Source organism: Trachypithecus francoisi, unplaced genomic scaffold, assembly GCF_009764315.1.
Source record: "Trachypithecus francoisi isolate TF-2019V2 unplaced genomic scaffold, Tfra_2.0 Lachesis_group6, whole genome shotgun sequence".
NCBI lineage: Eukaryota > Metazoa > Chordata > Mammalia > Primates > Cercopithecidae > Trachypithecus > Trachypithecus francoisi.
Genome location: NW_022681471.1, coordinates 84540800 through 84554903, shown reverse-complemented (window position 1 = coordinate 84554903; position 14104 = coordinate 84540800). Strand labels below are relative to the sequence as shown.

The window sequence follows — 14104 nt, the reverse complement described above, 5'->3', positions numbered from 1 at the left end:
ACACATAGATCAATGGAATACAACAGGGCATCCAGGAATAGTCCCATATGAGTACTGCTTTTTTTTTTTTTTTTTTTTTTGAGACAGAGTCTCGCTCTATTGCCTAGGCTGGAGCGCAGTGGCACGATCTCCGCTCATTGCAACCTCTGCCTCCTGGGTTCAAGCAGTTCTCCTGCCTCAGCCTCAACTGGGATTACAGGTGTGAGCCATCATGCCTGGCCAGCAAACTGATTTTGACAAAGCTGCAAAAGCACTTCATTGGAGGAAGGATAGTTTTTTGTTGTTGTTGTTTGTTTTTTTTATAAATGGTGTTAGATCAACTGGACATCCATAGTGAACAGGTACCACATATCTATACTAGTATCTAAAATATATAAAGAACTCTCAAAACTGAACATAACAAAAACAATTGAATTAGAAAATTGGCAAAAGACATGCACAGACATTTCACTGAAGAAGATATACATATGGCAAAGACATGAAAAGATGTTCAACATAGCAGCCATTAGAAAAATACAAATTAAAACCACAATGAAATATCACTACATACTTACCAAAACGGCAAAGGTGAATAATAGTGATAACACCATATCCCGGAGAGGATGCAGAGAAGCTGGATCGCTCATAAATGCTGGTAGGAATGTAAAATGGTGCTGCCATTCTGGAAAATAATTTGTCATTTTCTTTCAAAACTAAAAATAGACTTATACAACTCAGCATTTACACTCTTGGGCATTTATATTGAAGACTTATTTTCATGCAGGAACATATTCACAAGACAGCATTATAACCCCAAACTGGAAGCAACCCAGATATGCTTCAGTGGGTGAATGATTAAACTGTGGTACATCCATGCCATGGAATACTACTCAGTAAAAAAGCAGAATGAACTATTGATATATACAACAACATGGATGGATCTTAAGGGCATATACTGAGTGAAAATGCCAGGTTCTTTTTTTTTTTTTAAGATGGAGTTTCACTTTTGTTGCCCAAGCTGGAGTCCAATGGTGCAATCTTGGCTCATTGCAACCTCCGCCTCCTGGGTTCAAGCGATTCTCCTGCCTCAGCCTCCCGAGTAGCTGGGATTACAGGCATGTGCCACCACACCCAGCTAATTTTGTATTTTTAGTAGAGACAGGGTTTCTCCATGTTGATCGGGCTGGTCTCAAACTCCCAACCTCAGGTGATCCACCTGCCTCAGCCTCCCAAAGTGCTGCGATTACAGGTGTTAGCCACCACGCCCGGCCAATGCCAGTTTCAAAAGGTCGTATACTGTATAATTCCACTTATATGATGTCCTCAAAATGAAAAAATTGTAGATGGACAATAGATTAGTGGTTTCCGTAAGTTAGGATTGGTGCTGGAAGTCATTGTTTGTGACTGTAAAGGGTTGGCACAATGAAAATCTTTGTGGTTATGGGTTTGTTCTGTATCTTTTTTTTTTTTTTTTTTTTTTGAGACGGAGTCTCGCTCTGCCGCCCCGGCTGGAGTGCAGTGGCCGGATCTCAGCTCACTGCAAGCTCCGCCTCCTGGGTTTAGGCCATTCTCCTGCCTCAGCCTCCCGAGTAGCTGGGACTACAGGTGCTCGCCACGTCGCCGGGCTAGTTTTTTGTATTTTTTTAGTAGAGACGGGGTTTCACCGTGTTAGCCAGGATGGTCTCGATCTCCTGACCTCGTGATCCTCCCGTCTCGGCCTCCCAAAGTGCTGGGATTACAGGCTTGAGCTACCGCGCCCGGCTGTTCTGTATCTTGATTGCAGTGGTGGTTACACAAATCCGTACAACATAGAACTACACACTTACATTGTACCAATGTCACTTTCCTGGCTTTGACGTTGTATTATAATTATTTAAGAGATAACACCGGCCGGGCGCGGTGGCTCAAGCCTGTAATCCCAGCACTTTGGGAGGCCGAGACAGGCGGATCACGAGGTCAGGAGATCGAGACCATCCTGGCGAACACGGTGAAACCCTGTCTCTACTAAAAATACAAAAACTAGCCGGGCGACGTGGTGGGCGCCTGTAGTCCCAGCTACTCGGGAGGCTGAGGCAGGAGAATGGCGTAAACCCGGGAGGCGGAGCTTGCAGTGAGCTGAGATCCGGCCACTGCACTCCAGCCTGGGCGACAGAGCGAGACTCCGCCTCAAAAAAAAAAAAAAAAAAAAAAAAAAAAAAAAAAAAAAAAGAGATAACACCATTGGAGAAACTGGGTGAAGGGTACACAGGACCTCTCTCTACTATCTTTGCAACTTCCTGTGAATCTATAATTATTTCAAACTAAAAAATTTGTTTAAATAAGAACATTCTAGTGCTTGTGGAGCATGGGTGTGAGGGAGACCAAACAGGATAAAGGTAGAAACAGTCTTGAAACTCTTGTCAGGTCAAAGATAATATTTGAACCGCTGCTGTGAAAGAGAAAACAGGACAGATAGAAGGGATTATAAGGAGGTAGAGTCAGCAAGACTTTGTTAATCACCAGATATGTAGGACATGGAAAAGAGACAAGGCTTTGGAATGATTTCCAAGTCTTGCTTGGGTGACTGAATAGATGCTTGACATCTCAAATAGAAGAGGGAGGCCATAGCTGAGGAATCTGAGGTGGAGTAGAAATATATAGAAGCCACGTTTTCCTGCTCTGTTATGCCTTTGTAAATCTTTTTTTTTTTTTTTTCTTTTGAGATGGAGTTTCACTCTTGTTGCCCAGGCTGGAGTGCAATGGCACGATCTCGGCTCACCGCACTCTCCGCCTCCCGAGTTCAAGTGGTTCTCCTGCCTCAGCCTCCCGAGTAGCTGGGATTACAGGCACGCGCCACCACGCCCAGCTAACTTTGTATTTTTAGTAGAGACGGGGTTTCTCCATGTTGGTCAGGCTGATCTCGAACTCCTGACCTGAGGTGATCTGCCCACCTCAGCCTCCCAAAGTGCTGGGATTACAGCCGTGAGCCACTGCGCCCAGCCTGCCTTTGTAAATCTAAAAGATGTTGATTTTTTTGAGAATTTTGTGAAATATCTTAAGGTCTTTTGGGGTATCTCATTGTGTATTATTGTGTGCAGTTATTTAAATAATTCTTCCTTGTGCTTCTTTCCTTGCCTAGCCTCGTGCATCTACTGAAAAAATAAGATTCAGAGTAACTAAGAAATGTGTGACCTTGGACCTTGTTTTATTTCTCCAAGTTACTTTTTTTTTTTTTTTCAGACAAAGTCTCGCTCTGTCGCCCAGGCTGCAGTGTGGTGACTTGATCTTGGCTTACTGCAATCTCCGCCTCCCAGGTTCAAGCGATTCTCCTGCCTCTGCCTCCAGAGTAGCTGGGATTACAGGCACCTGCCACTATGCCTGGCTAATTTTGTTTTTTGTCTTGTTTTGTTTTGTTTTGTTTTGTTTTTGTAGAGACGAGGTTTCACCATATTGGCCAGGCTGGTCTTGAACTCCTGACCTCAAGTGATCTGCCCACCTCGGCCTCCCAAAATGCTGGGATTACAGGCATGAGCCACCACGCCTGGCCTTCTTTTTCTTTTTCTTTTTCTTTTTCTTTTTTCTTTTTTCTTTTTTATTTTTAGAGACGGAATTTCACTCTGTCACCCAGGCTGGAGTGCAGTGGGAAGATCATAGCTCACTGCTGCCTCAAACTCCTAGGCTCAAGGGATACTCCTGCCTCAGCCTCCCAAGTAGCTGGAACTACAGGCGCGTGCCACCACACCCAGCTAATTTTTAAACTTTCTGTGGAGGTGGGATCTCTCCATCTTGCCCAGGCTGGTCTTATACTCCTGGGCTTAAGCGATCCTCCTTCCTCAGCCTCCCAAATTGCTGGGATTAAACGTGTAAACCACCACCCCCGGCCCCTTGATTTCTTTATCTGCAAAATGAGCATTTTGTTTTGTGATAATGTATCATAATAGTTCCCACTCAGGATTTTTGTGAGGAGTAAATGAGATAATATATATAAAGTACTTGCATATCAAGCACTTAATAAACACATACTATTCCTGCTGCTAAAAATAAAAATTATTGTGACAGAAAATTAAGAGTTGAAATGCGATGGAGCCTGTCAATGTCCTGTGGCTAGCTGTAGAAATGCTAAGAGATTCTCTAGAGCCTCTTTTTCCTCAATTTCTGTTTTCCAGTTCCTTCAGTGATCCTTAAAGAGTGGTCTGCCTATAAAGGGAAGTCACCTCAAACCCCTGAGCTGGTGTCTGCACTGACATTTCGGGAATGGACTTGCCCAAACCTCAAGAAGCTCTGGCTAGGCAAAGCAGTTGAAGACAAGAACAGAAGGATGCGGGCCTTCCTGGCCTGTATGAAGTCAGACACTCCCAGTATGCTCAATCCAGCTAATGTCCCCACCCATCTGCTGCTCATGTGTTGTGTACTCCGGTAAGCTACCTGATAGGCAGGCGGCCAGTTCTTTCTCTTTTACTTTTTAAATACTTCCTTTAAGCACCTGCTTTTATGGTATTTCAAGGTGAGGACATTTTTATTTTGTGTTTGGCTTATGCTCCAGAAACACCGAAAATGATTGTTCAGACAGCCTCCTCAGTCTATGATCCTTGGTCATATCAGTCCATGCATGATTCCTCTTTTATATTTGATTTTAGTTTAGTTTTGTCTTGTTCAGTCCTCGTCCCTGATCCAATTTCCTTCTTTTATTCACCCCTAGTCATCTACTCTTGGGTATTTGATGTGTGTCCTTCCAAGCCATCTTCCATATATTTATTTAGACATACATATATTCATGCACAGTCTATAGTATTTTCTATGGGTAAAATTTTTTCCTTTTATGGCATGAATGGTATTGTGCTGTACATCTCATTGTTTCTTTGCTTTTCCCTTTTTTTTTGAGACGGAGTTTCACTCTTGTTACCCAGGCTGGAGTGCAATGGCACAATCTTCGCTCACTGCAACCTCCACCTCCTGGGTTCAAGTGATTCTCCTGCCTCAGCCTCCCAAGTAGCTGGAATTGCAGGCATGTGCCACCATGCCTGGCTAATTTTGTATTTTTAGTAGAGATGAGGTTTCACCATGTTGGCCAGGCTGATATCGAACTCCTGACCTCAGGTGATCCGTCCACCTTGGCCTCCCAAAGTGCTGGGATTACAGGCATGAGACACCCCGCCCAGCCTGTTTCTTTTTTTCACTCAATATTATTTTTGAGGTCTGTCCATATTCATATATTAATAATTCCTCTTCACTGTTGGGTTGTGTTCTATCAAATACTAATATCACAGCTTTTTATTTATTGATTGATAGATAATTGTTTCCAGTTCTTTGGTTATTATTACAAATAGTGCTGCAAGGGATTTCCTCATAGATGTCTATGCCTCTTTGTATTCCTGAGTCACTTTAAAGTATATACTGAGAAGTAGAATTTCTGGATCCTGTAAAATATGCATGTAGCTTTTTCACTAATACTGCCAAATTGCTCTAGATTATAGCTGCACCAATTTATATTCCTGTGAACAATACGTGTTTCATTTCCTCATATTATTGCCAGTACTAATATCATAAAACTTCTTAATTTTTGCCAATCTAGTATTTTCAAGTAGTATCTTTAATTTTAATTTGTATTTGACTACAGAGGAGGTTTATCTTCTGTTTTTATGCTTATTAGCCATTTGAGTTTTCTCATTCTCTGAAGTGCTTCTTTATTTGACTTGCAAATTTTTTATTAGGTTACTTCTCTTATTTGCTGATTACAGAAGTTCTTTGTCAGATATGTATGTGTGTACTCTCAGACACACATGTAGCAAATATCTTTTCTATATTTCAGTGTGCATGCATGTGTCTATGCTTGTGTATCAAGTATCTTTTCCAGTCAGTCACAATTTGTTTAAACTTTATATATAGTGTTCTTTGTTTACCAGAAGTATTTCGTTTTTACTAGCCTTTTAAAAATTTAACTTGGCTGGGCGTGGTGGCTCACGCCTGTAATCCTAGCACTTTGGGAGGCCAAGGTGGGCAGATCACTTGAGGCCAGGAATTCAAGACCAGCCTGGACAGCATGGTGAAACCCCATCTATACAAAGAAAAAGGAAAAAAATACAAAATTAGCCAGACATGGTGGCAGGTGCTTGTAATCCCAGCTACGTGGGAGGCTGAGGCAGGAGAATCGCTTGAACCCAGCAGACAGAGGTTGCAGTGATCAGACATTGTGCCGCTGCACTCCAGCCTGGGCAACAGAGTGAGACTCTGTCTCAAAAAAACAAACAAACAAAATTAGGCCGGGTGTGGTGGCTCACACCTGTAACCCCAGCACTTTGGGAGGCAGAGGCGGGTGGATCACTTGAGGCCAGGAGTGAAAGACCAGCCTGGCCAACATGGCAAAACCCTGTCTCTACTAAAAATACAAAAATTAGCTGGGTGTGGTGGCACACGCCTGTGGTCCCAGCTACTTGGGAGGGGGGAGGATCACTTGAACCCTGGAGGCAGAGGTTGCAGTGAGCCGAGATTGTGCCACGACACTCTAGTCTGGGTGACAGAGTGAGACTCCGTCTCAAAACAAAAATAAAAACAAAACTTTATTTTTATAGATTTAAGGGGTACAGGTGTCCTTTTGTTACATGGATATATTGTATAGTGGTGAAGCCTGGGCTTTTCACGTAGCCATCACTCGAATAGTATACATTGTACCCATTAAGTAATTTTCAATCCCTCACCCCCTTCCCACCCTTCTGAGTCCCCAGTGTGTATTATTCCACTGTCTGTGTCCATGTGCACACATTATTTACCTCCCACTTACAAGTGAGAGCATGTGGTGCTTGACTTTGTGAGTTATTTCACTTAAGACAATGGCCTCTAGTTCCATCCATGTTGCTGCAAAAGACATGATTTCATTCTTTTTGATGGTTGAATAGTACTCCAGTGTGGTGTGTGTGTGTGTATCACACTTTCTTTAATCATTCATTCATTGATGAACATTTAGGTTGATCCCATACCTTTGCTGTTGCAAATAGTACTGCAGTAAACATACAGGTGCAAGCATTTTTGTTGTGGTTGTTGGATGCATATTTGCAAATACTTTCTTTCATTCTGCAGGTTGTTTGTTTACTCTGTTATTTCTTTTGCTGTGCAGGAGCTTTTTCCTTTATACCCATTTGTCTATTTTTGGTTTTGTTGCATTTGCTTTTGAGGTATGTATGTATGTATGTATGTATGTATGTATTTATTTATTTAGAGATGGAGTGTAGCTGTGTTGCCCAGGCTGGAGTGCAGTGGCGTGATCTTGGCTCACTGCAACCTCAGCCTCCCAGGCTCAAGCAGTTCTCCTGCCTCAGCCTTCTGAGTAACTGGGATTACAGGTGCACGCCACCACGCCCGGCTAATTTTTTATTTTAGTAGGGATGGGGTTTTACCATGTTGACCAGGCTGGTCTCGAACTCTTGACCTCAGGTGATCCACCTCCCAAAGTGCTGGGATTACAGGCGTGAGCCACTGCGCCCAGCCCTAATTTTGTATTTTTAGTAGAGATGGGGTTTCTCCATGTTGGTCAGGCTGGTCTCAAACTCCTGACCTCAGGTGATCCGCCTGTCTCAGCCTCCCAAAGTTCTGGGATTATTACAGGCATGAGCCACTGCACCCGGCTTTTTTTTTTTTTTTTTTTTTTTGAGTGGAGTCTCGCTCTGTTGCCTAGGCTGGAGTGCAGTGGCACAGTCTCAGCTCACTACAACCTCTGCCTCTCGGGTTCAAGCGATTCTCCTGCCTCAGCCTCTCCAGTAGCTGGAATTACAGATGTGTACTACCCCGCCCTGCTAAATTTTGTATTTTTAGTAGAGACAGGATTTCATTGTGTTGGCCAGGCCAGTCTTGAACTCCTGACCTCAGGTGATCTACCCACCTTAGCCTCCCAAAGTACTGGGATTACAGGCATAAGCCACCACACCCAGCCCATCTTGAATTGATTTTCATATGTGGTGAGAAATAGGGGCCCAGTTTCATTCTTCTGCATGTAGCTAACCAGCTATCTTAGTACCACTAAAATGGTGTTCTTTCCCCAGTATGTGTTTTGTCAACTTCATTGAAGATCAATTGGCTGTAGGTATGTGGCTTTATTTCTGAGTTCTCTATTCTGTTCCATTGATCTATGTGTCAATTTTTATACCAGTACCATGCTGTCTTAGTTACTGCAGCCTTGTAGTATAGTTTGAAGTCAGGTAATGTGATGCCTCTGGCTTTTTTCTTTTTGTTTAATATTGTTTTGGCTACTTAAGCTCTTTTTTGACTCCATATGAATTTTAGGATTGTTTTCTCTCTCTGTGAAAAATTATGTTGGTATTTTGATAGGAATTACATTTAATCTGTAGATTACTTTGGTTATTTTCACAATATTGATTCTTCTGATCTATGGGTATGAATTGTTTATCCATTTCTTTATGTCATATATAATTTCTTTCATCTGTGTTTTGTAGTTTTCCTCATAGAGATCCTTTACCTCCTTGGTTAAATATATTCCTAGGTGGAGTTTTTTTGTAGCTATTGTAAATGGGGTTGACTTCTTGATTTGGTTCTCAGCTTGATCATTACTGGTGTATAGAAATGCTACTGTTTTTTGTACGTTGATTTTGTATCCTGACACTTTACTGGGTTCATTTATCAAATCTAGGAGTTTTTGGAGGATTCTTTAGGGTTTTCTAGATATAAGATGATATCATCAGCAAACAGGAATAATTTCACTTTCTCTTTTCCAATTTGGATGTCTTATATTTTTTTTCTCTTTCCTGATGCTTTGGCTGGGACTTCCAGTACTGTGTCGAATAGGAGTGGTAAAAGTGGGCAAGTTACTTTTCTTGGAGCCAGGATCTTGCTCTGTCACCAAGGCTGGAGTTGAGTGGCACAGTCACGGCTCACTGCAGACTCAACATCCTGAGCTCAAGTGATCCTCCTGCCTCAGTCTTCTAAGTAGCTGGGACTATAGCACATGCCATCATGCCCAGCTTATTTATTTATTTATTTATTTATTTAGAGACAGAGTCTCGCTCTCTAGCCCGGTCTGGAGTGCAGTGGCTCAATCTCAGCTCGCTGCAACCTCCGCCTCCTGGGTTCAAGTGATTCTCCTGCCTCAGCCTCCCGAGTAGCTGGAATTACAGGGGCCCACCACCACGCCTGGCTAATTTTTGTATTTTTAGTAGAGACAGGGTTTCTCCATGTTGACCAGGCTGGTGTCGAACTCCTGACCTCAAGTGATCCGCCCACCTCAGCCTCCCAAAGTGCTGTGACTACAGGCGTGAGCCACTGCACCTGGCCATACCAGCTAATTTTTTTAAGTTTTTTTTTTTTTTTTTTTTTTTAGAGACAGGCTCCCACTATGTTGCCCAGACTAGTCTTAAACTCCTGGGCTCAAGCAATCCTCTCATTTTGGCCTCCCAAAGTGCTAGGATTACAGACATGAGCCACCATGCCCAGCCAGAAAGTGGGCAAATTTTTGCCAACCATTATAATTTCATATATATAGAAAAATTAGAATAATAGTACAGTGAACACTCATAACCACCACCTAGATTCTATAATTAATATTTATCATTTTGCTTTACTTCATATAACTGTCCATTTATTCATCTCTAGGCATTGATTTTTCCATCTTTTTTACTGCATTTCCAAGTAAATTGCAGACATCAGTATACTTCTGCCTTCACTGAGAAGTATTTATTTTGGTTTTGTCAAGCCCATGATTTTGTACCTTTATGATGTGTGTTTTGGTGTCTTATTTAATAAATTCTCCCCTACCCCTAAGTCATAAAGATTCTTTTTCTGGCCAGGTGCGGTGGCTCACGCCTGTAATCCCAGCACTTAGGGAGGCCAGATCACGAGGTCAGGAGATCGAGACCATCCTGGCTAACACGGTGAAACCCCATCTCTACTAAAAATACAAAAAAAAAAAAATTAGCCAGGCGTGAGGGCGGACGCCTGTAGTCCCAGCTACTCAGGAGGCTGACGCAGGAGAATGGCGTGAATCCGGGAGGTGGAGCTTGCAGTGAGCTGAGATCGCGCCACTGCACTCCAGCCTGGGTGACAGAGCGAGACTCCGTCTCAGAAAGAAAAAAAAAAAGAGATTTTTCTAGGTTTTCTTATACTTTTATAATGTTGTCTTCCATATCAGGCCCTTAATACAGTAGATACTTATTTTGTACATGCTGTGAGAAAGGATCTAATTTTGTTTACTCTGCATAATATGCCAGTTTCCCAGCTTGATGTATTGAATGATCCTTTCTTTCCCCAACCTTTCTTATGTACCATGTTTGGTTTTTTATTTTTAGACAGTCTCGCTCTGTTGCCCAGGCTAGAGTGCAGTGGCGTCATCTCGGCTCACTGCAAACTCCACCTCCCAGGTTCAAGCGATTCTCCTGCCTCAGCCTCCCAAGTAGCTGGGATTACAGCCACGCATCATCACACCCAGCTAATTTTGTATTTCTGTAGAGACAGGGTTTCACCATGTTGGCCAGGCTGGTCTTGAACTCCTGACCTCAAGTGATCCACCCACCTCTGCCTCCCAAAGTGCTGGGATTACAGGCATGAGCTACTGTGCCTGGCCATTATGTACCACGTTTTTATATGTGTATAAGTTCATTCATGGATTCTATTTTGTTTCATTGCCCATTAGAGTCCTCATCAATACCACATTGTTTCAGTTATTAAGGGTTTGCAATTTGCCTTAATATCAGGCAGAACAAATCTCCACTCTTTGCTTTGCTTTTTTGAGAATTATACTAGCTATCCTTGCACCTTTGGAACCCTTACTCTTCCATATATAATTTGTAATCAGTCTAGTTTCCACCAAAATGTTGTTGGGATTTTTTTTTTTTGTCATTGAATTGAATTTATAAATTAATTTGGGGAGCTTTGACATCTTTATAATGTTAAGTCCTATCCAAAGATAATAGTTTACCTCTCCCATTTATCCAGGTTTCTTCCTTTGTCTTAGTAGAGTTAATTTTTTTCCATTAAGATCTCCTACATTTTAAATTAATTCCTAGGTACTTGATAGATGTTGCCGTGATTATGTGTGATATTCTAGTTTTGTTATACTTTCTCATTGTTAAAAAAAGTAAGTTTTTGTGCAAAGGGGAGGTCAAGCCCTACAAGTCACCAGAGAACTGCACAGCACTTAGCTTTCAAAATGGGCAGACCTTAGTTTGAATGCTGGTTCTGGCATTTTTCAGCTTAGATATGTCACTTTAGCCTTTCCAAGCATCTCTTTCCTCTCCATAAATGGATATAATTTTACTTCTCAGAGCAGTTTGAACATTGAGATAATGCATTCAGGGACCCCACCACATACTAGATACCCAATATATGCTAATTTCCTAACCACCTTAACATTAAGATTAGTGACTTAAAGTTTTCCCAATAAAAATAATGAGGCCGAGCACCGTGGCTCACACTTGTAATCCCAGCACTTTGGGAGGCTGAGGCGGGTGGATCATTTTAGGTCAAGGAGTTCAAGACCAGCCTGGCCAACATGGTGAAACCCTATCTCTACTAAAAATACAAAAATTAGCCGGGCAGTAGTGGCACACGCCCGTAATCCCAGTTACTCAGGGGGCTGAGGCAGGAGAATCACTTGAACCCAGGAGGCAGAGGTTGCAGTGAGCCATGATTGCGCCATTCCACTCCAGCTTGGGCGACAAAATGAGACTCTGTCTCAAAAAAAAATTGTTTTTTAAAGAATAATGATAAAGATTTATTCTTCCTACTTCCTAATATGTTCCTGGGCCACAGCCCTACATTGTCCCATATTAACTCTGGAATTGTACATTTCATTTATCTTCTTTCTAAAATATATAGTAGGCTGGTGCGGTGGCTCATGCCCGTAATCCCAGCACTTTGTGAGGCTGAGGCGGGTGGATCACCTGAGGTCAGGAGTTCGAGACCAGCCTGGCTAACATGGCGAAAACCCGTTGCTACTAAAAATACAAAAATTAGCCAGGCATGGTGCTATGCACCTCTAGTCCCAGCTATTCGGGAGGCTGAGGCATGAGAATCGCTTGAACCTGGGAGGCAGAGGTTGCAGTGAGCCAAGATTGCACCACTGTACTCCAGACTGGGTGACAGAGCAAAACTCTGTCTCAAGAGAAAAAAAAAAAAAAAAAAAAGCAAAACAAACAAAATACATATAGTAGCTCATTTTCCCATTTATTTAGTTCTCTACATTATATGGAATAGATCCAGGAACATAAAAACAATTAAAAATAGCTTATGAAGAGCTATAATAACCATTATTATTACTATTACTAGTATTATTATTATTATTATTTTGAAATGGAGTTTTGCTCCTGTTGCCCAGGCTGGAGCGCGATGGTGCGATTTTGGCTCACCACAACATCCACCTCCTGGGTTCAAGCGATTCTACTGCCTCAGCCTCCCAAGTAGTTGGGATTACAGGCATGTGCTGCCACACCAGCTACTTTTGTATTTTTAATAGAGACAGGATTTTACCATGTTGGTCACCATGTTGGTCAGGCTGGTCTCGAACTCCTGACCTCAGGTGATCCACCCGCCTCGGCCTCCCAAAGTGCTGGGATTATAGGCGTGAGCCACCATGCCCGGCTATAATAGCCATTATAAAGACTGTGTTCTAGCTGGGCTTGGTGGCTCATGCCTGTAATCCTAGCACTTTGGGAGGCCTAGGCAGGTGGATCACTCAAGCTCAGGAGTTTGAGAGCAGCCTGGGCAACATGGCAAAACCCCATTTCTACAGAAAAAATTTTTAAAAGCTTAGCTGGGCGTGGTGGCATGCACCTGTAGTCTCTGCTACTCAGGAGGCTGAATTGGGAGGATCGCTTGAACCCGGGTTTCAGCGGTTGCAGTGAGCCAAGATGGTACCACTGCACTCCAGCCTGGCAACAGAGTGAGACACTGTCAAAAAAAAACAAAAACAAAAAAACTGTGTTCTAACAGGTTCTGTATATATGCCCACTGGAGAGAGTCCCTTAGCCTGCTATTTAACCTACTTATTCTTTCTTTTTTTGAGACTGCCACCTTGCCCAGCTAGTTTTTGTATTTTTAGTAGAGATGGGGTTTCACCACGTTGGCCTGGCTGGTCTCAAATTCCTGACCTCAGGTGATCTGCCCGCCTTGGCCTCCCAAAGTCCTGGGATTACAGGCGTGAGCCACCGCACGCGGCCTAACCTACTTATTCTTAATTTAGACGCATTTCTTACAGTTTGATTATCTGATTTTCCAGTGTACAACAGGTCAAAAGCAGCACAGGAAGTGAGACAGGGAGTAGGATCTACTCTTAGCTCCAGCCCCAGTGACAGCAGTAGGTAGCCTGCTGCCTAAATGTAGAGAAAAAGATACAAATATTACTTTTTTAAAAGACCCCAAAAGAAGAGGCAATATCTGGAGTCATTAGTATAGGGTGAAATTATCCTGTAAAATTAATAACCCAATAGTTAGAAAGAATGAATGAGACCTAGTATTTGACAGCACAACAGGAGGACTATAGTCAATAATAAGTTAATTGTACATTTTGAAAGAAATAAAAGAGTATAAATGGGTTGTTTGTAACACAAATGATAAATGCTTGAGGGGATGGACACCCCATTCTCCATGATACAATTATTACACATTGCATTCCTATACCAAAATACCTCATATCCCATAAATATAAACACCTACTATGTACCCAAAAAATTAAAAATAAATTTAAAAATTGGGAAACTAAAGAAAATTAATAACCCAATGTTTATAAAACCCTAAAGAAGAGGTGGTGTGAGTACATATATGTACCTGGCAGTGTGCTAAGTCAGCCCTTTGTGTACAGTGCTTCAAATCTTCATAATAGTGCTGAAAAAGTAGGTGTTGTTTATCTCAGACTCAGTGATTTGCAAAGGTTACATAGCTAGTAAGGAGTAGTGAGAAGGTCACCAAGTCTCTAACTCCCAATTCCTGTGTTTTTTCTTTTCTTTCTTTTTTTTACATTTTTTTAATTATACTTTAAGTTCTGGGGTACATGTTTAGAATGTGCAGGTTTGTTACATAGGTATACATGTGCCGTGGTGGTTTGCTGCACCCATCAACCCGTCATCTATATTAGGTATTTCTCCTAATGCTATCCCTCCCCCAGCCCCCTACTCTCCAACAGGCCCCAGTGTGTGATGTTCCCCTCCCT

At 42.3% G+C, this 14104-nt stretch overlaps 1 protein-coding gene across 1 annotated transcript in view; it reads left to right on the top strand.

Annotated features, from left to right (window-relative positions):
- FAM120C (family with sequence similarity 120C) overlaps nt 1-14104 on the top strand; it is a 129469-nt gene that overhangs the window by 66307 nt on the left and 49058 nt on the right. Inside the window, 1 exon segment of the mRNA XM_033201008.1 lies at nt 4125-4374. Coding sequence (XP_033056899.1) covers nt 4125-4374 — 250 coding nt within the window.